Below are 27,462 nucleotides of genomic sequence, written 5' to 3' on the forward strand. Positions count from 1 at the left end.
TAACCCCAAACCGGACACATTTCTTACCTTCTACAATATAGCAGTCCAAAGAGAGGTATAAAAGAGTGGAGCAAAAATTTGCCCATAAACATTTCATTAAAGAACAGGGGCCAATATCTCACATATCAATGCGTCCTATCCTATTCAGGTTAAAGTCAATGACTTCTATGCATGACTTAGTACCTCACAAATGTCGCCAACATAAGGAGGGGATAACCACCACATAAATTTTTTCCAATGTCGTCGCCAGGGTTTGAATTTAGGCGTTAAGCATCATTGGAGGATTTGCTTGCCTCTGCGCTTTAATGAAACGAATTGATATTCACATTCCGGGCGATATGTACCCATCTTAAAACTCTTCCAAAACAGGACTTATAAAAGTTATAACAACGTTAAAAAAGGCGCTGCGGAGCGGGCCCATTTTAGCTAGTATTTAATAAAAAAAATGGTTAAATTTGGGTAAAATTATGAAAGCAGCTCTATCAGTTGACTTTCTTTAGTACCAGGCCATAGGAACTGAATTGCAATAAACTATTTTTAACTCCAATTTTTTTGGCCGCGAAGTAAAAAAGGTTTCATAAATTTTTTAAATCCCTACCAAATTCCTTCTGACCCAACACACCTCATACACATATGAAATAAGAAAAGCAAACTTTTAGTTATTTCCCCATTTTTTGTGGTTTGTTTTTAACTTTTCCCCTTTTTTTTGTTTATTTGCAGATCTCGTTGAGGGCGCTTTGCGTAATGTCAATTTAATCATTGAACCACCCGCTGTTAGACGTGGTCAACATGCCATACTGCGCTGTATGTACGATCTCGAGGGTGCCCCACTATATTCGGCCAAATTTTATCGTGGCCAATTGGAGTTTTATCGCTATACACCGGGTGAATTTCCAAATACCAAAGTTTTCCCCTTTCCTGGCATTCATGTTGATGTAAGTATACAAAAACCCCAACGAAAGTAATGCACACACACACACACACAAGTAAACATTGATAATTTCTGCAAAATGTGTGTGTGTGTGAGTTTGAGTTCCATACCGAAGGATACTGCTTTATATTGCCAATATATGGATTTCAGCATGTTTCATTAAATGCATTTATTATTGCAAATTACCCCGAAAATGTACCATTAAATTGCATGGGGACGTATGAGTGATTTTTTTCGTGTTTTTGGGCGAATATAAATTATACGCCACATGGTACCACAATTTGGCAACGAACATTCTTTACAGTTTTGTGAAAAATGTGAAATTAACTACCATGGGCCCTCCGTGTTTGTTAAAAGGGCATGGGATGATAATTCATATTTGTTATGGGTTAAGCAATTATTTTTAAGTGGAAAGCACTACAAAATGTAGATTTCAAATTTGTAGAATAATTCGAAAAACCTGTAACAGGAATGCGAAGCAAATGAAAAATTTGCATCCGATTTTAATGGAAATCCATCCCTCGAAATTTGAATAAAATTAACAAAAAAAAAAAACAGCAAGGAAGGGCAAAAGTCGGACGGTGCCGAATATAATAATGCCCTACACTTACCCTATAAGTACAATGTGGGGGCTATATCCAAATCGTTATTAACCAACACGTATCAAATTTTGAGCAAAGCAAATAAACAAAAAAAAAAAAAATATGTCCAAACTGTAACAACTAGGGTTGATAAATTACAACGTTATTGTAAATTACCCAAAATCTGTCGAATATATATATGGGAGCTATATCTTAATGTCAACCGATTTCGAGCAAATTTCTCAGGTATTGTCGTAGTCGTCGAAGAAAGCGTTGTAAATAATTTAGGCAAGACTGGTCAATAACGCGCTTGGAATGGCTCTAAAAGTAAAAAACGGGCGATATACTATATGGTAGCTATATGAGCCGATTTTCATAAAATTCAGCAGTAATATTAAAAGTAATAAGAAAATCTTTCCTAAAAATTCGAGAGAATTGGTTAACAATGAGCGTTTTTTGCAATATTTTTCAAAATCGGAGGAACATATATGTAGAAGCTATATGTAATTCTGAACCGAGGAAAGCGTTGTGCACAATTTTGGCAAGATTGGTAAATAAATGCGCTTGCTGTGACTCTAGAAGTTAAAATCGGGCGACATATAAATACGTTGACTAAATCTAAATCTTTACCGATTTCCATTTAATTCACCAGATATGTCGAGAGTCATTAACAATCATTTCAGCCAAATTTCTTTTTTTTTATTGCATTACTACTGCAAATCGGACGAACATATATATGGGAGCTATATCTAAATCTGAACCGATTTCTTCCAATTTCAATAGGCTTCGTTTCTAGGCCGAACAAATAAAAGCGTGCTAAGTTCGGCCGGGCCGAATCTTATATACCCACCACTATGGATCCCATTTGTCGAGTTCTTTTCTCGGCATTTCTTCTTAGGCCAAAAAAAGGATAAAAGAAAAGATTTGCTCTGCTTTAAGACCTATATCAAGATATGGCCCGGTTCGAATCACAATTAAATTATATGTTGGAGACCTGTGTAAAATGTCAGCCAATTCGAATAAGAATTGAGCCCTTTGGGGGCTCAAGAAGTAAATAGAGAGATCGATTTATATGGGAGCTGTATGAGGCTATAGACCGATTCAGACCATAATAAACACGTACGTTGATGGTCATGAGAGGATCCATCGTACAAAATTTCAGGCAAATCGGATAATAATTGCGACCTCTAGAGGCTCAAGAAGTAAAGATCCCAGATCGCTTTATATGGCAGCTATATCAGGTTATGTGCCAATTTGCGCCATACTTAGCACAGTTGTTGGAATCATAGCAATACATGTCGTGCATAATTTCATTCCAATCGGATAAAAATTGCGCCCTCTAGAGGCTCAAGAAGTCGAGACCCCAGATCGGTTTATATGGCAGCTGTATCAGGTTATGGACCAATTTGTACCATACTTGGCATATTTGTTGGATATCATAACAAATAACGTCGTGCAAAATTTCATTCCAATCGTATAAGAATTGCGCCCTGTAGAGGCTCAAGAAGTCAAGACCCAAAATCGGTTTATACGGCAGCTATATCAGGTTATGAACCAATTTGAACCATACTTTGCACAGTTGTTGGATATCATAACAAAACACGTCGTGCAAAATTTCATTCCAATCGTATAAGAATTGCGTCCTCTAGTGGCGCAAGAAGTCAAGACCCAAGATCGGTTTATATGGAAGCTATATCAAAATATGGACCGATATAGCGCATTTACAATCCCAACCGACCTACACTTATAAGAAGTAGCTGTGCAAAATTTCAAGCGGCTAGCTTTACGCCTTCGAAAGTTAGCGTGCTTTCGACAGATAGACGGATGGACGGACATAGCTAGATCGACTTAAAATGACATGACGATCTAGAATATATATACTTTATGGGATCTCAGACGAGTATTTCGAGTAGTTACAAACAGGATGACGAAATTAGTATACCCCCATCCTATGGTGGAGGGTATAAAAACTGGCCTGAACCAAATTTTATGACAATCGGACGAAACTGCGACCTGTACTTTGTACACAAATTAACATGTACAGACAGACGGACACAGATAAGTCGTATCAGAAAGTGATTCTGAGGCGATCGGTATGCTTATCAATGGGTCTATCTCTCTTCTTTCTGGGTGTTAGAAACAAATGCACCAAATTATAAAACTCTATACCATAGTAGTGGTGTAGTGTATAATTAGCGAATGTTTTAGGATCTATTGTACAAGGCTAAAATAACCGCCTTGCAAGAAGTACGGTTGGATTAGGAGCCGCATCATGAAGGGTGACGCTTTGTACTACACACTGCCATGATACGAGATATAAGTTTGGCTGTAGAATTGTGCTTAGTCGGAAACCATGGCACCTTGTATTTTGATATAGTCCAGTGGATGTAAATCAGTCACCCTGTCAGTCTTATGTGTGTTCAGGTTCCCACATTAAAAAGATCTAACAGACCAATGATAAGAGAAGAGCACATATATGAACGCTGCACGCAGGTGATATGAAAATCGTACTCGTTTCCTATATTGGCATTAAGATACGAAGAGAGAGGAACATCACCTAAACGGTCGGAATATATTGACTTAATGTCCGATCATGAGGCTAATAGGATCGCAGTAAAAACATGTTTGTTTTCAGCATTTGATTTCAATATGGTGATATTTACAAGGCCACATGGTTGTCTCAGACCAAATGGCGAGAAACCATTTGATCAAGTCGTGGTACATGAAAGGCATTTATTGATCATGTTAGGGATATTGATCATGTCCGAGAATCAAACATTGATTCAAATCATTACCTTGTTGCAGCAAGGAGAAATATGGTCCATATAATACTGCACGGAAGCCGGACATCGAAAAGCTGCTAACACAACAATGACAACAGTATACTTCACTCCACTGATCCAATAGCCTAAAGAAAGCAATCCTTACCCCGATGATATAGCAGCGCATTGCTTACTTGCGAAATTTCGCGAAATCCGTTCCTGGGAAGCAAAAGCCAACCCCCCAGGAACCTAGAGTGTCGAATGGCTATTAAAGCCAAACATGTGGCATACACAGCAACTCTGCAGTCAGTAGCTACGCTCCTGGCCAAGAGGAGGTTTCGGAGGGTAAAAACATCTATAACGCTGAGAGAAAAGATAAATAAAAAGACTTGATTTTGGGATAATTAAGATGTTAGGCAAAAGGAATGATGTCCGAAAGAAGAGAAAAACCTGGTAGCAGATAAATATAAGGTACCTGCAAATGCAAACTTACGCATTAGGGAACAGAAGCAAACATCTCACATATCAATGAGTGCTGTACAAAGTTTAAGTTAAATGATAAGGGACCTATAGTTTATAGTCGAGTCCGAACGGTGAACCGCAGTACGACACCTCTTTGGGGAGAAGTTTTTACATTGGATAGTAATTCACAAATCTCGCCAGCATTAGGAGTGGATAAGGACCGATGAAAAGCTTTTTCTGAAGTTATCGCCAAAACTCGAACTTAGGCGTTCATCTTCAGGGACACGTTATCTTCTGAGCTACGGCGGCCTCCTTAAATACACTTAGTATATAAAAAAAAAAAAGGAGTTGTTGATATCCGACATTGACGGACACCAGGATTCCAGAGAACTGATCGCCGATGACGGTCTCCTGTTGCAATTTGGTCAGCGAGACCATAACTAAGGTCAGAAGCCACAAGGCAAGGCAGCCACAAGGCGATGTTTAGAATAACCAACAACCAAAATAAAGATAAGGGTCGGTGGAACCTTCCCTGCACGAGGTTGTGCTTAAAATAGAAGAAACCTTCGATGCCCTGATATACACACTGGCAGTATGCATTGACATCGAAAGTGCTTGTAACAGTATGCGGACCGAGACACGGATCCAATCCTTAGACCAGTTCCGGGTGGACCCGGTCCCTAGAGACTGATCCCATATGCTTAGAAACAGAAGGATTAATAGTGTGTCCTATGGCATAAATGTAAGGGCGAAAGTGGCATAGGATACGCCACAGGAGGGCATTTTATTGCCAATCCTATGGTTGAAAACCATAAATAACCAATAACGGATTATGACTGAGGAGGGTCTTGAACCCGTCTTCTATGCAGACAATGTTATAATACTTCTAAGAGCTAGGGATCCGAATCAGCTATGCAGAAAGGCCGAAAGGATCTTGAATATGGCATTTCATTAAGCTAGATCCAGAGGTCTCAATGTTAACCCAGAGAAGACTGAGAAAGACGAAGGTGGTTCAATTTAAAGCACCACGCTTCCTCAATAATACGATTTCGATATCTGTCAAGGTCAAACACTTAGCTCTGATCGTGGACAGGAAACTGAACTGGAAGTGTCACATTGAAGAGCGTTCTGTGGACGGGCCGTAGGCTCGAAGCGGGCCCTGAATCCAAGGATAGTCCACTGGTTCCACAGGAGCGTGATTAGACCAATACTTACTTACGCCTCAGTAGTTTGGTGGACTGCGATGGAGAAAAAAGTATTGCTATAGGCGTAGCGATGAGGTCCACTCCTACTTGGGCAATAGAAGCCATTTTAGATATCCAACCCATAGACATACGGATTAAGTGTGAGGCAGCCATTGCGGCTATGAGACTTAAGGCGATAGGAAAATGGATAGAGGATAGGAGCAGGTCATACCATCGCGGTATAATCGAGGAGACGATAGGAAACCTGAAAGAAAGGGAAGAGGTTTCCGATCGGATACCTGAGATGACACTTGAGGTCGAGTGCGAGGCATTGCTGCCAGAGGCACAGTCTTGGATTGACGAACCCTAGTAGGATGGATTAAAGCTAGAGGTCAGAGTGGGCCTGAGGATCTACATTGAGAACCCAGGGACTGAGATCTGTTTTAGACTGCCTGGTCATAATACTGTACTGTTGGCGGAGATCTAAGCGATCACGAACTGCGTGAGGTGGTGTGGTGTTAACGCGAGGAAATCTAGTATGAACAACTTCCGGACAGTAAACAGGCCATAAGGGCAATAACAACCAGGACGGTAAGATCATGAACTGTGTTGGAATGTAAGAAGGGGATTAACGCCTTCTCTGAGGGTGGCAAAATCCGCATCGTTTGGGTGCCGGGCCATAATGAAAGGGCAGACGATTTGGCGGTGAAGGCCAGAAGACTGCCGCAATAAACTTGGTTAACCCGAAGCCTTTCCGGTCGAGGCAGTCCGAGTTAAGGGAGTGGTCAACGAATGCGCATGCAGCATTGTGGAGCTGCGAAACGGTCGGTAGGACGGCGAAAATCCTATGGGGGGGATCCAGATCGTGATAAGACGAGGCTACTACTGAAAGGAAGTAAGAATGAGGTCAGTATAGCTATTGGTATCATAACAGAACACATAGGACTACGAGCTCACTTATGTAAAATCGATGCGGCAAGTGATAGCATGTGTAGGGTGTGCGGAGAAGACAATGAGACGTTGTAGTATTTTCTATGTCACTGCCCGGCTTTCGCGTCCAACAGATACCGGCGCTTAGGTGGTGACACAATACCACACATGAACCAATTTAGGGGCGTGGCATTGAAAATAATTTAGGATTTTGTAAGCAGCACGGAATTCCTAACTTAGATTTTCTTTTTCGAGGTTACTTTTTTAGTATTTAGAGCACACAACAAGCCGATTACTGGCTAAGGTATATGTCCATAGTGGCATGGGGCGGATTAATTGATGCACCTTCTTTTCAACCTAACGTGACCTAGAGTACCGTTTGTGTTTGACCTGCCCTCCTTACTTTAACTGGCTATGACAGAACGTTTGTCCAATTAACCGAACTCAGAATAGCTTTCCAAGCGCTTCGATCTTCTGCGCCCTTCTATATCTATGACACCAAGTTTCGAGGTGTCTGCCTCCACTTGATCTTTCCATCGGGCTTTCGGTCGTCCCTGTTTGCGTGTACCACCGTGTTTGCCTTCAAAAGACTTCTTTGCCAGAACTTCTTCATCCATTCTGACAACATGACCTCACCAACACAGCCCTTGTATTTTGATACGTGTGACTATGCTATCGTCGTCATACATCTCATGCAGCTCGTTGTTCCTATATTCTCCTCTTACGCAAACTGGTCCCTATATTTTACGAAGCATCTTTTTCTCAAACACTTCGAGCTTTTGCTTTCACAAGTACCTATGCCACGGATAGTATCAGTGTCTTGTATAGTGTTATCTGTCGCGAGGTGGCCTTGTTTCTAAACTGCCTACTTAATCCAAAGTAGCATCTGCTTGCCAGTATTATTCTTCGCTTTTTTTCAAAACTGGTGTTCTTCCTATCGGTTACGTCGGTGGTAAGGAAGACATCTACTTCCCTCCACATAAACATAATTGGGAATAGTTAAGATATTTAATGTGTCCATCACTGTACTAGATCATTAAAATCCTGCCTGCATTTTTGAATTTGCATCATGAATCACGGGGACCGTCCTATACCACGGCTGATCAAGGCCTTGATATTTATCACCAAGAAATTCTCCAACACGACTCAGGAGAAGTAGTGCCGAAGAATCTTTCTGGTCTATTCCGGTTTTCGAAAACGCGAAACGAAAGATTTTCTTTGGATTTTTTTTTGTAAACCTTACACCATGAAAGTTCAAATGCATACTTAAATCAAATTTTTATCCTGTAAGAGGAACCCATAAGACTACGAGCTTACTTATGCAAAATCAGAGCGGCAAGTTATAGCCTGTGCAGGGCATGTGGGGAATATGATGAGACTTTGGAGCATTTCCCATGTCATTGCCCGGCTATCGCGGCTAAAAGACACCGGTACTTAGGTGGGGACACAATACCAGACATGAACCAACTATAGGGCGTGGCATGGAAAACAATTAAGGATTTTGTAAGTAGCACGGAATTCCCAACTTAGATTTTCTTTTTCGATGTTACTTTTTTAGTATTTGGAGCACACAACAAGCCGATTACTGGCTTAGGTGTATGTTCATGGTGGCACCCTCTTATCAACCTAACCTAAGAATTCAAACATTATGGTATATGGTTTGGCAAATAACTGTAAAGCTACTTTTTGTGTGTTTGCGAATTCGAAAACCGGAACAGGCCTGTATATATTATTCTGCCTTACTAGAATCCTTTTTCATCAGAAGTGAGATCACTCTGACCATCTTTCAGACATCTGGACCTGTAGGAGTGTCCAGAGTCAGGTTGTAGATCTTGGTCAGCTAGTTTAACTGTGGAACATCCAAATTCTTCAGCAGCAGTGAATAACTTAGATGATTAAGCGCTGCGGGTGATTTTTGTAACAGCGGTTATGATGCGTAGAATAATTCCCTCTCGTCCATTCACTCACGGGATGCTGATTTCAGTCCCGTATTGTTGCACATACATTCAGGAGTTGGCTAACCCCCCAGACACTTAACCATAAACTACTACTTTACAAACTTTATCGAAACGACTCATGAAATCGACTCGAAATGGAATGCTTTTCCCGCAAAACTCAAGAATTTAAACCAAAAGATAGAGGTTGGCATTTAATGAATTAATATAATTTTTTAATTTTCCTAACGAACTGCACTTCACCACATTCGTAATCAAAGTCAGCAAAATGCTTTTAAAAATATTAAAAAATGATCTCCAAACCACCAACACATATTGTATAGACTATCAAAGAAAGGAATACAAACTCGATGCCTTAAAAAAAACCCAAAGCCAGAAAAAAAAGAAAACGAAGCACCAAAGTAAACAAACTAAAAGCGAATGAAGTGGAGGCAAAAGTTCGAATAGTTTTTTTAAAAACTACACTAAAATAAATTAAAAATGCATACAATATTTACTAAACGTCAAGTTGGGCTACAAAATAGGAAGAGGCGAAGAGAGTAGAGAAATAACGACAACAAAAACAGTTTTGATATTTTTTTGCTTTTTTTGTACAAAACACAGACATATGCAAATAGTTTTTTTTGTTAATATATGTATTTGAAAGGATTCTGTGTTACTGTTATATGTTTGCTTTTCGAAAGTGTCGTTGTAGTTGTAGTTGAGTTTGTGTGTGTGGTTTTAGTTGTGTGTTGGCAAGTGTGACATTGGCACCAATACCTATTGCCACATTACTCGCAATTGAAAGAAACGAACGGAAGAGGTTTACGACAACGTTGGTAACGGATAAACCCCTTTCAAAAGTGCCACGATAAAGGACCAAGTTTTTCAATAATCTGTATGCAGTGCACCGTTAACTGGTTTGCATGGTTACACCATCAGCCTCTTGAATTGGGTAAGCTCAGGTATTATAAGGTAAAAAGATATAGACTATATCTGACTTGGATGTTGGCAAAACAAATAAAATTTCACAATATTTGCGTCCTCTAGGCGGATAAACCCCTTTCAAAAGGGCCACTATAAGGAACAAGTTTTTCAATAATCTGTATGCAGTGCACCGTTAACTGGTTTGCTTGGTCACACCATTGGTCCCTTGAATAGGGTAAGCTCAGGTATCATACAGTAAAAAGATATAGACCATATCTGACGTGGATGTTTGGAAGTTCACACAACAAATAAAATTTCAAAATATTTGGGTTCTCCAGGCGCTCAAAAAGAACAATGGAAAGATCGATCTGTATGAAAGCTATTAGCGGTTATAGGCCTATACTATTTCTATGCCCTCCATAATATGATGGGTGTACTCGTTGTTGTAGCAGTTTGTTGTGTTCTATCGTTCGTCCGCTTGATTCTATTGAGTATCAAGATCCACGAACTCTGCAACTAAGATGGGATCCAGAGGGATCTGGGTCTGAATCGAGTTAGTCTGGCTGGGCAGTTGAACAGGTGACGTGCATCGTGTGGTCTCTCTTGTCTCTGGTCACAATCGAGATATACATCTAAAACGTTGGCATCAATCCTTGCTCTGTAGGAATTGAGGCGGCTGCATCTGCCGAAACATAAGTGAACCGTAATTCTGGCTCTGGTTTGCGGGAGGAGGTCAATTTCTTCAGTTTCAATGGGAGGCGGTCGTTCTCCAAGGACTATATTCACCCGGTAGCTATTTACCGCATCTGCATGAATGTTCATCTGCCGGAACGTAAATGAGCCAGAACTACTCTGATTTGCCGGTGAAGGTCAATTTCTTCAGATGCAGTGAGAGGCGGTCTTTCTCCAACGACTACATTCACCCGGTAGTTATTTACCGCATCTGCTACCGTGTCTGCATGAATGTGGTCTAGACCCGCTTGATATGCCGTCTAAGATAGGGTGCGTCCAGAGGTATCTGGGTCTGAGTCGAGTGGGTCTAGCTGGGCAGTTGAACAGGTGACGAGTATTGTGTGTTTCCTGGTCACAATCGCGACATACATCTAAAACGTTGGCATCAATCCTCGCTCTGTAGGAGTAGAGGCGGCTTCATCTGCCGAAACGTAATTGATCAAGAACTACTCTGGTTTGCCGGAGGAGCTTAATTTTTTCAGGTGCAATGAGAGGCGGCCTTTCTCCAACGACTACTTTCACCCGGTAGTTATTTACCGCATCTGCTACCGTGTCTAAATGAATGTGGTCTATACCCGCTTGATATGCCGCCAGATCTAGAGGTTCTTTCTTGTAGCGCTGAACCTCACGCCCTAGATCATGTAGATCTATCTTAAGGCTTCTGGGCGGTGGATATCTGTCCACAAGATGATGATTTGGATGGTTTCTGCGATAACAGCCCAAAAGGGTATTGCTTAGACAGCATGTCTCCTTTGTCTTTGTCTCCTAATGGAGGTGATCCCCATTAGAACTGAAGAGACAGCCCGTCGCAGTTCGAAGAGCGGCATTCTGACAGATTTGAATATTATTCCACTGCGTGTCACTTAGCTGACGAGACCACGCTGGCGCTGCATAGCTTACCACAGACCGGCTAATTGCTTTGTACGTGGTCAACAAGGTTTCTTTGTCTGCACCCCAAGTGCTACCGGCAAGTGACTTGAGGACCTTGTTTCTACTTTGGACTTTATCGTAAATTACTGTGGCTTCTGGGGAGAATGTGTTAGAGCTGTCAAATGTGACGCCAAATATTTTGGGACACTTGATGGTCGGAATCATTTCTCCATCAGCTCAGCATTTACCTCACGCGTATTTTGTAGTGAAAAATGTGGCTGAATATTTGGTGGCAGAGGTCTTCAGATTTCAACAATGGGTGGGGGCCTGTTGCCATGATCGTACAATCGTCCGCATATGATACGATCTCTATGCCGTCTAGAGGGGGTGGAATAGAGGATAGGTAGAGGTTGAACCGTGCCGGAGTTATAAACCCGTCTTGGGAACTCCCTGTTTCACACTACGGTGTTTCGATTTTCTATTCCTAAATTCCACAAATGACTGGCGACCTCGCATATAATTCGCCACGCAGCGTTTCAGGCCTGGCTGGAGGGACGTGTTGGCGATGTCCTAAAAATAGTTTGACATGGCTGATTCGCCACCCAGCGTTTCAGGGCTGGCTAGGGGGACGTGTTGGCAATGTCGTCAAATAGTTTGACATGGCTGACCTTGTCGAATGCCTCCGATAGGTGCAGTGCCACGAGGACCGTCTTATGTCCTACGTCCTAATGTATGCGGTGATGGCATGCAAAGCAGTTGTAGTGCTATACAGTTGTCCAAATCCATGTTAATGGATGGAAATTTTCCTACGAGGCTTGGGAGAAATAATGCCTCAATCGTCTTCGCTACTAGTGAGAAAAGGGATATCGGTCTGTACGACTCCCCCAAAATTTTGTTCTTTCCAGCTTTCAGTAGGGGGATCACTCTGCCCCTTTCCCAGACATTGGGAACTATAAGTGTGTTCAAAGACAGGTTGAGGACAGTGGTAAGGCACTCAACTCAAGGTAAATCCAGATTCTTCAGCATCAGATTCCATTGGGGTCCAAAGCCTTGGATGAATTGGCGCCCAGGACGATATACGTAACTTCGTCCACGGTAAATTGTGATGGCTGTTCGTCGGCTCGGAGGCCACGGATACGACGAATGGCTCTCCTCCTTGCGATGGGAAATGGGGCCGCACTTGGGATATTCGACCGGCTAGTATAAAGCGAGCGTCTACTGCGTTAATGATGTCTCTGAATTTCCTCTCGCCAACTATCACATCCGAAGGGGGTGTCAGTTCACTGAGGCGGCGATTGGTGTACTCTCTGAAGCCAGCCCAATCGGCCTTCTTATGATTGATAAACATTCGGCGCTCACCTTAGTTACGTCGTTTGCAAGTTAGGTAAGGCGGCCACCGTAGCGTTGAAGCTAGCATGTTCGCCTATAACGCTGAATGCTAGGGTTCGACTCCTGCGAGAACATCAGAAAAAATGATCTGTACTACGGTGGCCTATACATGGCATAGTACTACACAAATGTTACTAGCATTAGGAGAGGAAAACCATCACTGCGCAAAGGTTAGCATGTCCGCCTATGACGCTGGACGCCTGGGTTAGAATCCAGGCAAGACCATCAATGAGTGAAGGTCATTTTATGCAAAGGTTGACGGTGACTGCGCCCCAAATAGTCCATTCGCTTAGTTCAATCTTGGCATACTCTCTCCAACATTTCGGCCGGTATCTCATGAATAAATGCTTAAATGTTGTCTTCTAATGCGTCAATTGAAGCGGGCTTGTTTGTGTAGACATGAGCTTTAACATAGCTCCACAAAAAATAGTCTAAAGACGTTAAATCGCACGATTTAAGCGGCCAATTCAGCGGTCCCGAAAGGGAAATAAAATGTTCACCAAACTCGCCTCTCAATAAGTCCATTGTTACGCATACTGTGTGCATGTGGCACCGTCTTGTTGAAACCACATGTCATGCAGGTCAAGCTCTTGCATTTTAGGCAAAAAAAGCTGGATATCATCTCACAGTTGAGTTATGGTTCGCATCATCTTTGAAGAAGTACGGTCCAATGATGCCACCAGCCCATAAATCCATAAAAATCGATTATTCTGCCGCTTTTAGGTACCCATTGTGTCAAAAATGAGCTGCATCGTAAAATGGAAGAAACGGCATTTTGATAAAAAAAATTCAATAATTAGCAAGCATTGTTCGTTTGTAGGACGATTCATGGTTAAATTATAGACCAAACTGAAGATGTTTGACAGTGAAATAAAACACGAAACGTACGGGAGCGGTTTAAACCAGTGTTGCCTAAACGTAGGACCATAAAGACCCACGTTTCGGAATATGTCCCATATTTACCGACATTCCGATTTATGGTCTTAAGCCCATGAAAGCTGAATTTGTTACCCGATTTGGCAGAAATTTTAAACAATGATTTGTTTGAAGGTTCCCGCCATTCGGTACGAATATGGTCCACATCGAACTATATTTTAATATGGCTGCCTTAAAGACCGATCTGCAGATTTGACGGTCCAAAGCCCATAAAAGCAGCATTTATTAACCGATTTTGCTGAAATTTTAAACAGTGAGTTGTTTTCAAACTTCTTTCATCAGACCTGAATGTGGTTCAGATCGGACTATATTTAGATGTAGCTGCCATCATAGATCGTTTTGCCGATATAGTGTCTAAATCTAAAAGAAATTCGAATTGAAAAAGGTATTTCCTGACGACGACAATAACAAAAATTTGGAAATTGGACTTTTTTGAAAAATGGACTTAGAAAGTCCCCGTGCAATCTTTTTGGAATAAAAGGCTTCCTTAAGCTTATTTTTTGGTACCTAAAGGTCGTCTTTGGGGTCTTAAGCTTGTCTTTAGGGTCCTAAGGGTAGTCTTTAGTAGCCTTAAGCTTGTCCCAAGGTCGACCTTGAGGTCGTCCTTAGGGACCTTAAGCTCGTCTTAAGGGACCTTAGGCTCGTCTTAAGGGACCTTTAGTTGGTCTTTAGGGACTTAAGATCGTCTTTATGGACCTTAAGCTCGTCCTTAGGGACCTTATGGTCGTCTGTTAGGACAAGGTCGTCTTTAGGGACTTTAAGCTCGTCTTTTGGGACTTAAAGGACTTAAGATCGTCTTAAGGACCTTAAGGTCTTTTTGGAGACTTAAGGTCGTCTTTAGGGACTTTAAGCTCGTCTGTATGGGATTTAAGATCGTCTATAGTGACCTCAAGGGGCCCTGAGGGAATGTTTACTAAATTTCTTTCTTGAAAGAAAAATTGGCTATATTGGTCTTAAGGTAACGCGGTGGTTTTACATTAAAATGACTCAAATGAACACTTTAAACTTATTTCAATACATCTACTTTGTGAAAATTTAAAGAAATGATAATATTTTCATGACCAAAGATTGCGAAAACTTAAAGGAAATGGGAGTATCTTTTAAGAAAAAATTTGCAAATTTTTTTTAAAAAAGATATATTTCTCATATTGCAAACTATACCATTTTTAAATGGCTAAAGTTGTTGACATGATTCTTCTTTTATTTTGTGCACACATGTACTAGCACAGTTTGTGCAAAATTTAAACTTTATAGCTCAAAAATTTACGAAGTTTAAAAAAAAAACGAAAAAACCTAAGTCAAAATTTTGATATTTTAAAATTTGACAATTCTTACCTCGTAAATGGTACACGCTGGCATTGTACATTACGAATAGTCTTTTAGATTTCGTCTTTCTCCAGAGTCCTAAACCATGCAAATCTGTTCTGTGGATCAAAAGTTATGGCCCCCAGAAGGTTGAAGAAGTCAAAAGTGTTCAATTTTGACACCTTGTATCTCACCTTGTATTAAAGATATTAACCCACATCAGCACTTTCCTGATAGCCTATGCCTTCCTCTACAAATGTCTGGAACATTTTGTACCGCTTAGTTCGACAGATAAAAGGTTGTAGACTTATTTCTAATTTTTTTTTTTACCTTTTGGCCCACTGTGCGTCATTAAACAAGGAAAAAAAGTATAACCAAAAATTATGGGATTTGAACCCCTATATACACAAAACTATTTGACATATTGAAACCAAAGTTTACATTTACAGTTATTGGAATGTTCTTGACAAATTGGATTCAAAAATTCGCATTCGATATATGTTGACTTTTGACACTTTTGGCCTAGGCTGTGATAATGGGCCAAATTACTCCATGTTTAGGTATATCTCCCATGTATAACTCATCTCCGGCATATACTTCTTAAGACGCTAGAGGGAGCAATTTCCAACAGACCTACTTTAATACGAATTTTCAGCATCTAGCCTCCATGGATTGTAATTTTGTTTCAGCTCAATATTTCGCTTAGTGACAAACAGAGACTTTTGAAAAAAACATCTACCTTCATCCAATGACCAATGGCTGTCTAGACACTGAATTGAATGCCTGGGCTCAACGACGGGCCAACATTTATCCACCACCCATTTAACGATATTTCTGTCATTTAAATATTCACGCAAAGACAGATGCAATTTTCCATTTTTTGGCCATTACCGTGAACATAAGGGTGCCTGACATTGGTATTGGCCAACGGACAAACAAATAAGCATATAGACAGACAGATAAACTTATGCGCCAACGTAAAAGGCGAACTAAAGAGAACTTTGTCCAAGGATTGGGAAAATATCGACATTTAATACCCACAAAGCAGTATCTCTGAAAATGGTAGGTGGGATTAAGCGGAAACGGAAACTATTGCAATTCATTCACTCACATCCATAGTTTTCAATGCCAATACCATTTTCGTTTAATACGCTTTCTGAAGGATTCTCTTGGTTTGTGTAGGAGATCAAGCAAAGCAAAACAAAATTATAACGATATATAAAGTGAAGATATAAAAAACCAAATATTTGCCAACAATTGTAAAATCTGCTTTAGTTTTTTTCTTTATCTTATTTTGTTTGGCTTCCTTTTGTTGGCTCTGAGTTTGCAATCGCATAAAGTGATTACAAATTGCTGGGTCCAGTGTCAAAGAAAAATTGATTTTCTATTGCTGGTTCGCATGTTTTGAGTGGAATGGTTTAAGATGTTGGTTTTTTTTTTGTTGATTCAAAAAGGATGCAGCCTTGATATTTGATACAAAGGTTGCAGGAAAACAGATATTTAAGAATCATTTTAAATAGAAGAAAATTTAAAGCATAGCTGACACGAAGTGTTTCCAAGTTCGCACTGATACATCAAACTAGAAATGACAGCTACATGATATTTGTTTACATGATATTTCCTCATTATATTGCTTACAAGCTATCAAAATCCCTTGTTTTAAGTCTATTTAAAAAGACAGTTATTTGTGATGGAGTTTGAGTGTTACAGTGTGATTGCATTATATATGGTTGAAAAATCAAACTGGCTATTGTTGGCGAACTCAAGCACCTCAAAGTGATCAAGATACTTGCATATCACACCATAAATCGTTACAATGATATTACTATCATTGCCAAACGCCATGGTGTGGTGGATGGGCAAGTGAAAGCTCAAAACGAAACGAAAGTGGCAATCAAATGATTAACGAACCGAAAATATCCTGTGAAGGGGTGGGCCACATATATAATAAAAAACGAGCTCAAGAAAAAGCCTTACAAGATCCTAAAGACACAAGACGATTACAAAACAAGTAAGAGCGTGCTAAGTTCGGCCGGGCCGAATCTTATATACCCTCCACCATGGATCGAATTTGCCGAGTTCTATGCGCGGTTTCTCTCTATAGGCAAACAAAGAATATTGCATAAGAACTGTTTGGCTATTCGAGCTTTATCAAGTAATAGTTCGATTCGGACCATAAATTAATGCTGAACATTGTAGCAGTCATTGTGTAATATTTCAGTTCATTCGGATAAGAATTGCGCCTTGTAGGGGCTCAAGAAGCAAAATCGGGAGATAGGTGCAAAATTTCAGTCAAATCGGACAGGAATTGCGCCGTCTAGAGGCTCAAGAAGTCAAGACCCAAGATCGGTTTATATGGCAGCTATATCAAAACATGGGACCGATTTGAACCATACTTAGAGCATTTGCTGGAAGTGATAGCAAAACACCACCTTTAAAATTTCAGTCAAATCGGACGAGAATTGCGCCCTCTAGAGGCTCAAGAAATCAAGATCCAAGATCGGTTTATATGGCAGCTATACCAAAACATAGACCGATTTGAACCATACTTAGAGCATTTGTTGGAAGTGATAGCAAAACCAAATTTCAGTCAAATCGGACGAGAATTGCGCCCTCTAAAGGCTGAAGAAGTCAAGATCCAAGATCGGTTTATATGTTAGCTATATCAAAACATGGACCGATTTGAACCATATTAAGAGCATTTATCACATCCAATAAATACCAAAACACCATGTGCAAAATTTCAGTCAAATCGGACAGGAATTGCGTCCTCTAGAGGCTCAAGAAGTCAAGGCCCAAAATCGGTTTATAAGACAGCTATACCAGATTATAAACCGATTTGAATAATACTTCACACAGTTGTTGGAAGTGATACCAGAACTCCACTTGCAAAATTTCAGTCAAATCGGATGAGAATTGCGCCCTCTAGAGGCTCAAGAAGTCAAGACCCAAGATCGGCTTATATGACAGCTATACCAGATTATAAACCGATTAGAACCATAATTGGCACAGTTGTTGGAAATGAAAAAACACCACGCGCAAAATTTCAGTCAAATTGGATGAGAATTGCGCCCTCTAGAGGCTCAAGAAGTCAAGATCCCTGATCGGTTTATATGGATAAGAATTGTGCGCTCTATTGGCTCAAGAAGTCAAGATCCAAGATCGTTTTATATGACAGCTATACCAGATTAAGAACCGATATGAATCGTACTTAACAAAGTTGTTGTAAATGATACCGAAACACTGCGTACAAAATTTCAGTCAAATCGGACAAGAATTGCGCCCTCTAGAGGCTCAAAAAGTCAAGACCTAGGATCGGTTTATAAGACAGCTATACCAGATTAAAAACCGATTTGAATCATATTTCACACAGTTGTTGGAAATGATACCAAAACACCACGTGCAAAATTTCAGTCAGATCGGACAGGAATTGCGCTCTCTAGAGGCTCAAGAAGTAAAGACCCAAGATCGGTTAGAGGCATAGAGGCTCAAAAAGTCAAGACATAAGATCGGTTTATATGGCAGCTATATCAAAACATGGACCGATTTGGCCCATTTACAAACCCAACCGACCTACACTAATGAGAAGTATTTGTGCAAAATTTCAAGCGGCTAGCCTTACTCTTTCGAAAGTTAGCGTGCTTTCGGCAGACAGTTGGACGGACAGACGGACGGGCATGGCTTGATCGACAAAAAATGTCACGACGATCAAGAATATACGTACTTTATGGGGTCTCAGACGAATATTTCGAGTAGTTTCAAACAGAATGACGAAATTAGTATACCCCCATCCTATAGTTGAGGGTATGAAAAGGTCTATGGTGTCGTTCATTTACTTCCTTCCACCATCTACCTGCTATTTATATCCTTAAAAAATATATTTTTTATAGTTTAAAAAAATTAAATCATTATCGTCCTTTACTATGTTGCAATTGCAATTATTTAATGTCATTCCAATGATAAATAAAATTATCTTTACATTTTTACATAATGCTCGTTTTTTCATTTATCTTTCCTTTAGCAATGTTTCATTTATCTTTCTTCTCTGTTTCGCAGGTCACCAGCTCGAATGCGACACAAGTGTTAATACGCAACGTGGGCTTTGGTTTGTCGGGCAATTTCTCATGTGAAGTAACTGCAGATGCCCCATTATTCTCAACAGCAACGGCATTTGCAACAATGCAGGTTGTCGGTAAGTTGTATATGAACTCTGTATAGTATGATATTGACACATGCCTGCGTGGAATATTGTCGCAGTAAGGATGTGTTTTCAAGGCATTGTTGGAGTATGTGTAAATTGCAAGTTTCTACATGTTCACTAAGGAAAAAGAGCGGACACATCTGTCCATGGAACAACATTATGTTCGGGTGAAAAGTAAAAGCCCTCTCCCAACATTTAAATAACAAATTTACATTTTTTTATCCTTACGATAGCAAAAAAATGTAGAGCGAACAAAAATCACATTGACTGCAGAGAGATAAAAATGTCAAATAGCACGATGTCAAATTGCAGATGCTAAAGACATGAAGGGAAGAGAGGCCAAATGAACATGTTGCAATCCAACCAATCTTCTTATGATGAATTTATGCACTTATAAGTTGTGTGTGTTTTTTTTTTTCACTTCTGCCCATACAAGACAAAGTCATGTAGTGATGATTTAATTTCTCCGTGGTTACGTAATTTTATATTGGAATTATGAATACTTTAACATATTTATGGTTACGCCTTGACCGAGTCAAAGTGTAACAGGGCCGATAGTACTTCCATGCTTTACATTTTCAATTAAGTGATTTACATTCTTTAAATTGAAGGGACCGAGATTTGTATATCTTTACCTTAGGTTCTACTACTGCGTATACCTGCATTAAAATCTCTTTTTTATGAGAGCTATGATGCAGTGGGTTAGGAAAGGTTACACCAGGCCATATTGTCAATCTACAACCATGCTAACTTAAACAATACTAGCCCAGGCAGGTTTTGCTGCACCTTTTTTATGATGCACACAACCAAAATTTCCCTACAAAGGGTGATTTTTTCAGAACTATAGGAAAGTTTTTCAAAAAAATTCAGAAAAATACAATGGGGGTCCCATAACACCCCCAAACGGTACATATTTACCGAAAATGACAAAATGGGACTCAAATTCAAGGCATTTGGGAACAGATCACGGATTTCATATCCATATCTAAGGCACAATTTATGAGGGGCCATGCCACCCTAATATGAAATCTTTATTATCCTAATTTTCATAAACGCCAGATCTCAAAATGGGTGTTCTAAGCAAACCAATTTTTTGCACTCTTATTTACCTTAAAAACAAAAACTTGGTACCAATTGTCCCCTGTGGGGTGCCTAAGGTGCGCACCCCCCAAAAACCGCCAAATTGATATATGGATCAATCATAACAATATGGGACTCAAATGAAAGGTATTAGACTAGACATGTAACAAGTAAAAAGGCGTTGAGTTCGGCCGGGCCGAACTTTGGATACCCACCACCTTTCATCAAAATCCGGTGAAAATTGTATACCTTATGTCTCATAGCAGATATATCGAAATATGATCCGATTTGGACCAAATACTAATAAGTGCAACTCATTGTTCAATTGTGTATAACAAAATATTGGTCTTTTTAGTAGCTATATCTAAAAACATACCGATCTGAACCATATACAACATGGGTGTCGATAAACCTAACATAATGCAATGTGACAAATTTCAGTTAAATCGGGTTATAAATGCGACTTTTATGGGCCCAAGACTTTAAATTGAGATATCGGTCTATATGGCAGCTATATGCAAATCTTGATCGATCTGGACCAATTTGCAGAGATATGTGTAGGAGCTAAATCTAACTCTCTATCCCAATTATCGGCAACAACAACTAAAACATTAAATCGAGAGATCGGTCTATATGGCAGCTATATCCAAATCTGGACCGATCTGAGTGAAATTGAAAAAAGAATGTCGAAGGGTCTTACACAACTCACTATCCCAAGTTGCGGCGACATCGGACAATAAATACGTCTTTTATGGCCCAAAAACCCAAAACCGAGTGATCGGTCTATATGGCGCTAATCTGTGCTCTAATGCAGAAGTATGTCAAGGGGCTTAACTTAGCTGTCTATCCCAAATTTCGGCGACATCGGACAATAAATGCGCCTTTTATGGGCCTAAGACCCTAAATAGGAGGATCGGTTTATATGGCAGCTATATCCAAATCTGGACCGATCTGAGCCAAATTGACGAAGGACATCGAAGGGCCTAACACAACTCACTGTCCCAAATTTCATCAAAATCGGATAATAAATGTGGCTTGTATGGAGGCTATACCAAGATATAGTCCGATATAGCCCATCTTCGAACTTAACCTGCTTATGGGCAGAATCTGTGCAAAGTTTCAGCTCAATATCTCTATTTTTGAAGACTGTAGCGTGATTTCAACAGAGAGATGGACGGACATATCTATGGTCTTAGATTTTTACGTTGATCAAGAATATATATACTTTATAGGGTCGTAAATGAATACTTCGATGTGTTGCAAACGGAATGGCAAAATAAATATATCCTCATCCTTCGGTTGTGGGTATAAAAAGGCATTAAGTTCGGCCAGACTGAACTTTGGAAACCCGCCAACTAGGGTCCATGTGTATGTTAACCACCTTTCGCCATAATCTGTTGAGAAATGCATCATTTATGAACCCACAGCAGCCATATCGAAATATGGTCAAGTGGTCTCATAAATACAATTAATACACTGTTCAAGTTTATAAAACATAATATTGGTTTTTATGGCAGCTATAACCAAATACACACCGATCTAAGTCGTATATAACATGGATGTCGAAAAGCTTACCTAGGTCCAAATTTTGCCCAAGAACATTCCACTAAGGGACCGGGGCAAACTTCTCACATATCAATGAGTGAAGTCCGATTCAAGTTTAAGCTCAATGATAAGGGGCCTCCTTTTTATAACAGAGTCCGAACGGAGTGTCGCAGTGCGACACCTCTTGGGAGAGAAGTTTTACATGGCATAATACCTCACAAATGTTGCCAGCATTAGAGGGGAAACCATCGCTAAAATTTTTTTTAACGGTTTCGCCTGGATTCGAACCCCGGGCGTTCAGCGTCATAGGCGGACATGCTAACTCCTGCGCTACGGTGGCCTCCCTACCATAGGTCGCTGTACAAAATTTCACGAAATCGGGTAATAAACGATGTTTTTACGGGCCCAAGGACTAATATCGAGAGATCGGTGTATATGGCAGCTATATCCAAATATAGTTCGATCTAAACCTTATTTGGTTTAAATGTCGGGAGGCTTATAATAAATCACCATTTCAAATTTAAACGAAATCGTGTAATAATTATGGCTTCTATGGGCTTGAGACCCTAAATCGGCAGGCCGGTCTATATGACAGCTATATCTTAATATAATCCAATCTTAACCAAATTTGGTTCGGATTTCGAAAGGCTTATAACAACTCTTCAATTCAAATTTCAGTGAAGTTATGTAATAATTGCGGCTTCTGTGGGCTTAAGACCCTAAATCAGCAGATCGGTCTATATGGCAGCTATTTCAAAATATAGTCCGATCTGAACCATATTTGGGTCGAATGTCGGGCGGCTTAAGACAACTCTTAATTCCAAATTTGATCGTAATCGCATAACAATTGCTGCTTTTATATGATTACTAGCTGACCCGTGCCCGCTCCGGAGGCGGCCCCCAAACACTTGGTCCCATATTTAGATATCAGATTCGTATTCTACACTCAAATTCCTTTTATTTAAGCCCCATATTCCCATGGTCAGTAAATAAGTCCTGGTTGGGGGGTGTATTGGGGGAGGGGTCCACCCTCCGGAAACGTGCTCCCACGTTTGAATATCAGATTCGTATTCTACTCGCAAATACCTTTCATTTGAGTCCCATATTGCCATGGTCGGGAAATATGTCCAATTTACGGGTGTTTTGGGGGTTGGGTATGTCCCCTTTATACTTGGTCGGACAATTCGATATAAGATACTTTTTCTTATCCTAAATACCTTTCTTGTGAGTCCCATACTGTCGTGATTGGTCTAAATATGTTTGGTAGGTTTGAGGGTAGGGCGGCCCCCCTTGTTACCCCATCCGAAATTTGGATACCAAATTTTTATTTTCAGGTTACTATAAGAGAGCACACAAAATTTCGCTTAAATCGCACCACTCATCTCCGAGATCTGGCGTTTCTGAAAATTAGAGTAAGGGGGAGGGTCCGCCCCCCCTCTTCAGATATCAAAAAAATTAAGTCCTTATAGACACTTTTCCGAATATTAATATTAGATTCGTGCTTTGCTCCCAAAGACTTTTCATTTGAGCCCCATAATGCTATGCCGTAAATCTATCCTCTTTGGGGGATTTTTTGGGAAGGGCGGCCCCCCAAATACTTGGTCCCACATTTGGATATCAGGTTCGTTTTTTACACTCAAATACCTTATATTTAAGCCCCATATTCCCATGGTCAGTAAAGAAGTACTGTTTGGGGGGTGTATTGAGGAAGGGGTGGATCCCCAAAAACTTGATCCCACATTTGGATATCAGATTTGTATTCTACTCGCAAATACCTTTCATTTGAGTCCCATATTGCCATGGTCGGTTAATATGTCCAATTTAGGGGTGTTTTGGGGGTTGGGGTGGTCCCCCCAACTCTTGGTCCAACAATTGGATATCAGATACGTTTTCTTATCCTAAATACCTTTCATTGAAGTCCCATATTGTCGTGATTGGTTTAAATATATGTTTGGTAGGTTTTAGGGTGGGGCGGCCCTCTAGGTACCCCATCCAAAATTTAGATACCAAATTTTTATTTTTAGGGCACTATGAGAGAGCACACAAAATTTCGATTAAAGCGCACTACCCATTACTGAGAACTGGCATTTCTGAAAATTAGAGTAAGGGGAGAGTTTCTCAGGGTCTTAACTATATATTTCAATGTCAGGTTCGTACTTTGCTCTTAAACACGTTTCATTTGATTAGGCTACATGACATTTTGCGATGTTTTGAGGGAGGTGGTGCGGCCGTGCACACACTTGGCCCAAAATATGTGTGTCAGATTTCTATCAAAATGGGTCGAACGAATAAAGATATCTACTTGAAATTTTCTACAGTCACTTCTTATGGATGTATGTCGTTGGGGATTGAAAATGGACCATTTCAGTTCAGATTTGGATATGGCGCCCATGTAAACCAGTTGCCCGATTTGACATCTTGACCCCCTAGAAGCCCTAATTGTCAGTGTAATTGGCATGTAATTGCATGTAGTGTTCGGTTACAATTTCCAGCAATCGTGCTAAGTGCGGTTCAAAACGGACTGATATAGCTACCATATACACCGATTTAGAGATTTGAGATCTTCTGCCCTTGGAAGTCTATATTGTTCTCCGATTTGGCTGAAAGTTTATACAGAATGTTCCGTTGTGAGTTTCAACATTCATGGTAAGAATGATATAAAACGATCTATAATATGATATGGCTCCGAGCTCGCGATTAGTCTTCTAAGGCCTCAAGGAGCCAAAAATTTTGGCTGAAATGATAGAAATTTTGTACGTAAAAGTGGTGGGTTCCCAAAATCGGGCTGGACGAACTTACCACATTTTTACTTGTTCGATGCTGCCATTTTATTCTTTGGTCTTTTTGTTTATAGAAGAGGGTTAAGCATTAAGTCGCTCTTAGCAACCGTTTTGTGTATCCCTTGATAAGCCGTGGCTGAAAAAGGGCATGACAAGGGACCATAGGGAGTTTTGCAGGGTAAAGTCTATTCTATGACATTTAATTTCTTCAGTTTCTCCCTTTTTACGTTTTTATTTCACTTTTCGTTTTGTTTTTTTTTTTTTTTTGTCTTTGTTCTGTTTGGCCAGACATGTATTTCTCGCCTTTGGTGATATTTTTCACACTTTGCAAAAGCACACCTTTTGCTGTAGCAAGTTACTTAACTTTTAGGCTAAGTGACAGTCGTTTAATCCCAAAACAATTCGTTGCAAATGAGCTACTCGTACTGGGTTTTTACTCTTCTTTAGGCTCATGGCAAATGACACATAAAGCATTCTGCCATTGGCCCGAGCAAGGTCCTTAATCAAAAGCAACTTTTGTATGAATGTTAATGTTAATGTATTTGACCAGCTACTACATGCAGCACTTTATCATTTCCTTGAGAAATTACACAGATTCGTAAGCGGAGGACATTTAAAAAGGGCAAAACATCTTTCATCCGGGAGGCAACAAACAAAAGCTACACAAACTTTAATTATTGCTGCAAGGAAAGAAATATTATGTGACATTAATGATGTTTTTATATCGTTGTTGTTGTTGTTTGTCTAAAATTAACAACAATGTTAAGTTGTTAAAGACCCACGACTGTTCCCTCAGTTGCCAGTTACAGCGAAAAAGGGTTCTTAAACTCAAATATTGTAATCACCAAGATGTGTAGAAATTGTCTTCATTTCTCACTTACTTACGGTCCGAAAACTTTATAGCCTTCCATTAATTTTCCCTTACACTACCACCTCCAAACATTCCTCCCTTCGACCCTTTCCAAAACAAAACAAATATAAAAAGTTTTGAATTATCTCTTCAGCGGTAAGCAAATAACACTTAAACGGAAACCGGATATACAACTCGTCTACGCGACCAAGAAATCCTTACGTTTATTTTTCTTTATCTCCATGGAGTCCTTGCTCTCTGTATCTCAGTTAAGGCTATGGTGCGATGCGGTGCGTCCGCGGTTATGCTTGTGGTAATCATAATCAAGTGGTGTGGAACATTGTTTTGTAAAATTGTAAACATTATGCAACATTAACAGGTCATTGCGTCATTGGCATTTTACAAAAACGCGCCTTTGCCGGCTCCTGTTGTAAACACCTGCCTGGCTGTCTGTCTGCCTGGCTGCCTGCCTGGTTGCCCAGCTGTCAGGAGGTAAGAAGATAAGCCGAAGCACTTTGTGCTTTAGAAGTTTGCGGCAGACTCACTACGCAAGTGGTACTCCTCCATTGAGCAATCACCACCTTCATTTAGAGAATACCAAAGCAGTGCTATTTGCCCCAACACTACCTTGACATCGTTTAAGAATTTCCATGCACTTTGTAGTGGAGAATGGCTTACAACATGGCTGTATATTAATTGTGGTTAAAGCATACGAGATAAATCTTGGTAATCGAAAACAAGTAAGGGTTTGTAAATTTCCACCGGGGCGTATCTTATTTTCTTTTTACCAAAGGATAGTAGATAGTCAAAACCAGAAATCCCATAGATTTTTATATTCTTAAAAGAAAATTGTTGCCTGTAGAAGCTCAAAACGTAAAATCGTGAGATCGGTTTATACAGCAATGGCCCGATGAAGACCATTCATGTTGTGGATGTAGAAGGTCGTGCAAAATTTCAGACGAATCAGATAAAAATTGTGTCCTGTATTTCCTTAAGAAATACAGGTAAAAACGTGCTATGATCTGCCGGGCAGAATCTCATATAACCTCCATCCTGAATCGTATTTGTCAAGTTCTTTGACCGTTGTCTCTTTATAGGCAAAGCAATGATAATGGATAATAATTGCTTAGCCTTTAGCGGAAAGAGTCCAAGTTTCAAATATTGGCGAAAACCACGTAATTTGCTCAAATTTTTTTGGGGGGTGCTTAGGCCACTCCCCACAGGCCTTTCTACGCTTACGATTGGACCTATAGTGAATTATGGACAGATTTGTGCCGTACTTGGTTTCGATGTTAGAGACTATAGAGGAAGTCATTGTACAAAATTTCAGCCAAATCAGCCCTCTAGGGGTTCAAGAAGCGCAATCGGGAAATCGGTTAATATGGGATCTATATCAGGTTTTGAACTTATCCGGGCGATATTTAGTACATTTATTAAAAGTCATTTAAACCAAATCGGATAAGAATTGCGCCCTCTACGTTAAAGTACAAAATTTCAGCCAAAGCGGATGAGAATTGCGCCCTCTAGAGGTCAAGAAGTATAACCGAGAGATTGGTTTATAAGGCAGCTTTTTCAAAACATGAATCGATTTGACCCATTTTCAATCTCAAATTCCTGCACCCATAAAAAGTATTTGTACAAAATTTCGAGCACCTATCTTTACTCATTCGAAAGCCTTTACATGTAAGCCCAGCGGTACGATAAGGGGTTAAAACAAAAGGTACTTTAGAGTACAATGCGAGGGCGGGGTAACATTTTGGGGCTCGCCCCGCCCCAAAACTATGCAACGAATGGACAAATGTACACCGATCAAGACAAAATGGGACTCAAGCGAAAGGTATTTGAGAGTAGAATACGAAAATTATAAAAAAATTTTGGTCAATTCACGGAAAATCGCAAACCCTCCCCCCCCACTGAAAGTTGTTTGAGAGTTAAATACGAATATAAATAAATTTTATATTTGGACCATGTCTAAAAGGGGCCGTTAGCACTTATGGGTGAAGTGAAGCATACCAGGCCAAGATATGGTTAATTCGACCGAATTTTGGGATCCCAAAAAAATA

At 40.1% G+C, this 27,462-nt stretch overlaps 1 protein-coding gene across 1 annotated transcript in view; it reads left to right on the forward strand.

Annotated features, from left to right (window-relative positions):
- LOC106091348 (uncharacterized) overlaps positions 1 to 27,462 on the forward strand; it is a 368,801-nt gene that overhangs the window by 153,921 nt on the left and 187,418 nt on the right. The window contains exons 3-4 of the mRNA XM_059363513.1: positions 721 to 935; positions 19,000 to 19,135. Coding sequence (XP_059219496.1) covers positions 721 to 935; positions 19,000 to 19,135 — 351 coding nt within the window. The remainder of the gene's footprint in view (positions 1 to 720; positions 936 to 18,999; positions 19,136 to 27,462) is intronic.

The sequence above is a fragment of the Stomoxys calcitrans genome, chromosome 2 (assembly GCF_963082655.1).
Source record: "Stomoxys calcitrans chromosome 2, idStoCalc2.1, whole genome shotgun sequence".
Lineage (NCBI taxonomy): Eukaryota > Metazoa > Arthropoda > Insecta > Diptera > Muscidae > Stomoxys > Stomoxys calcitrans.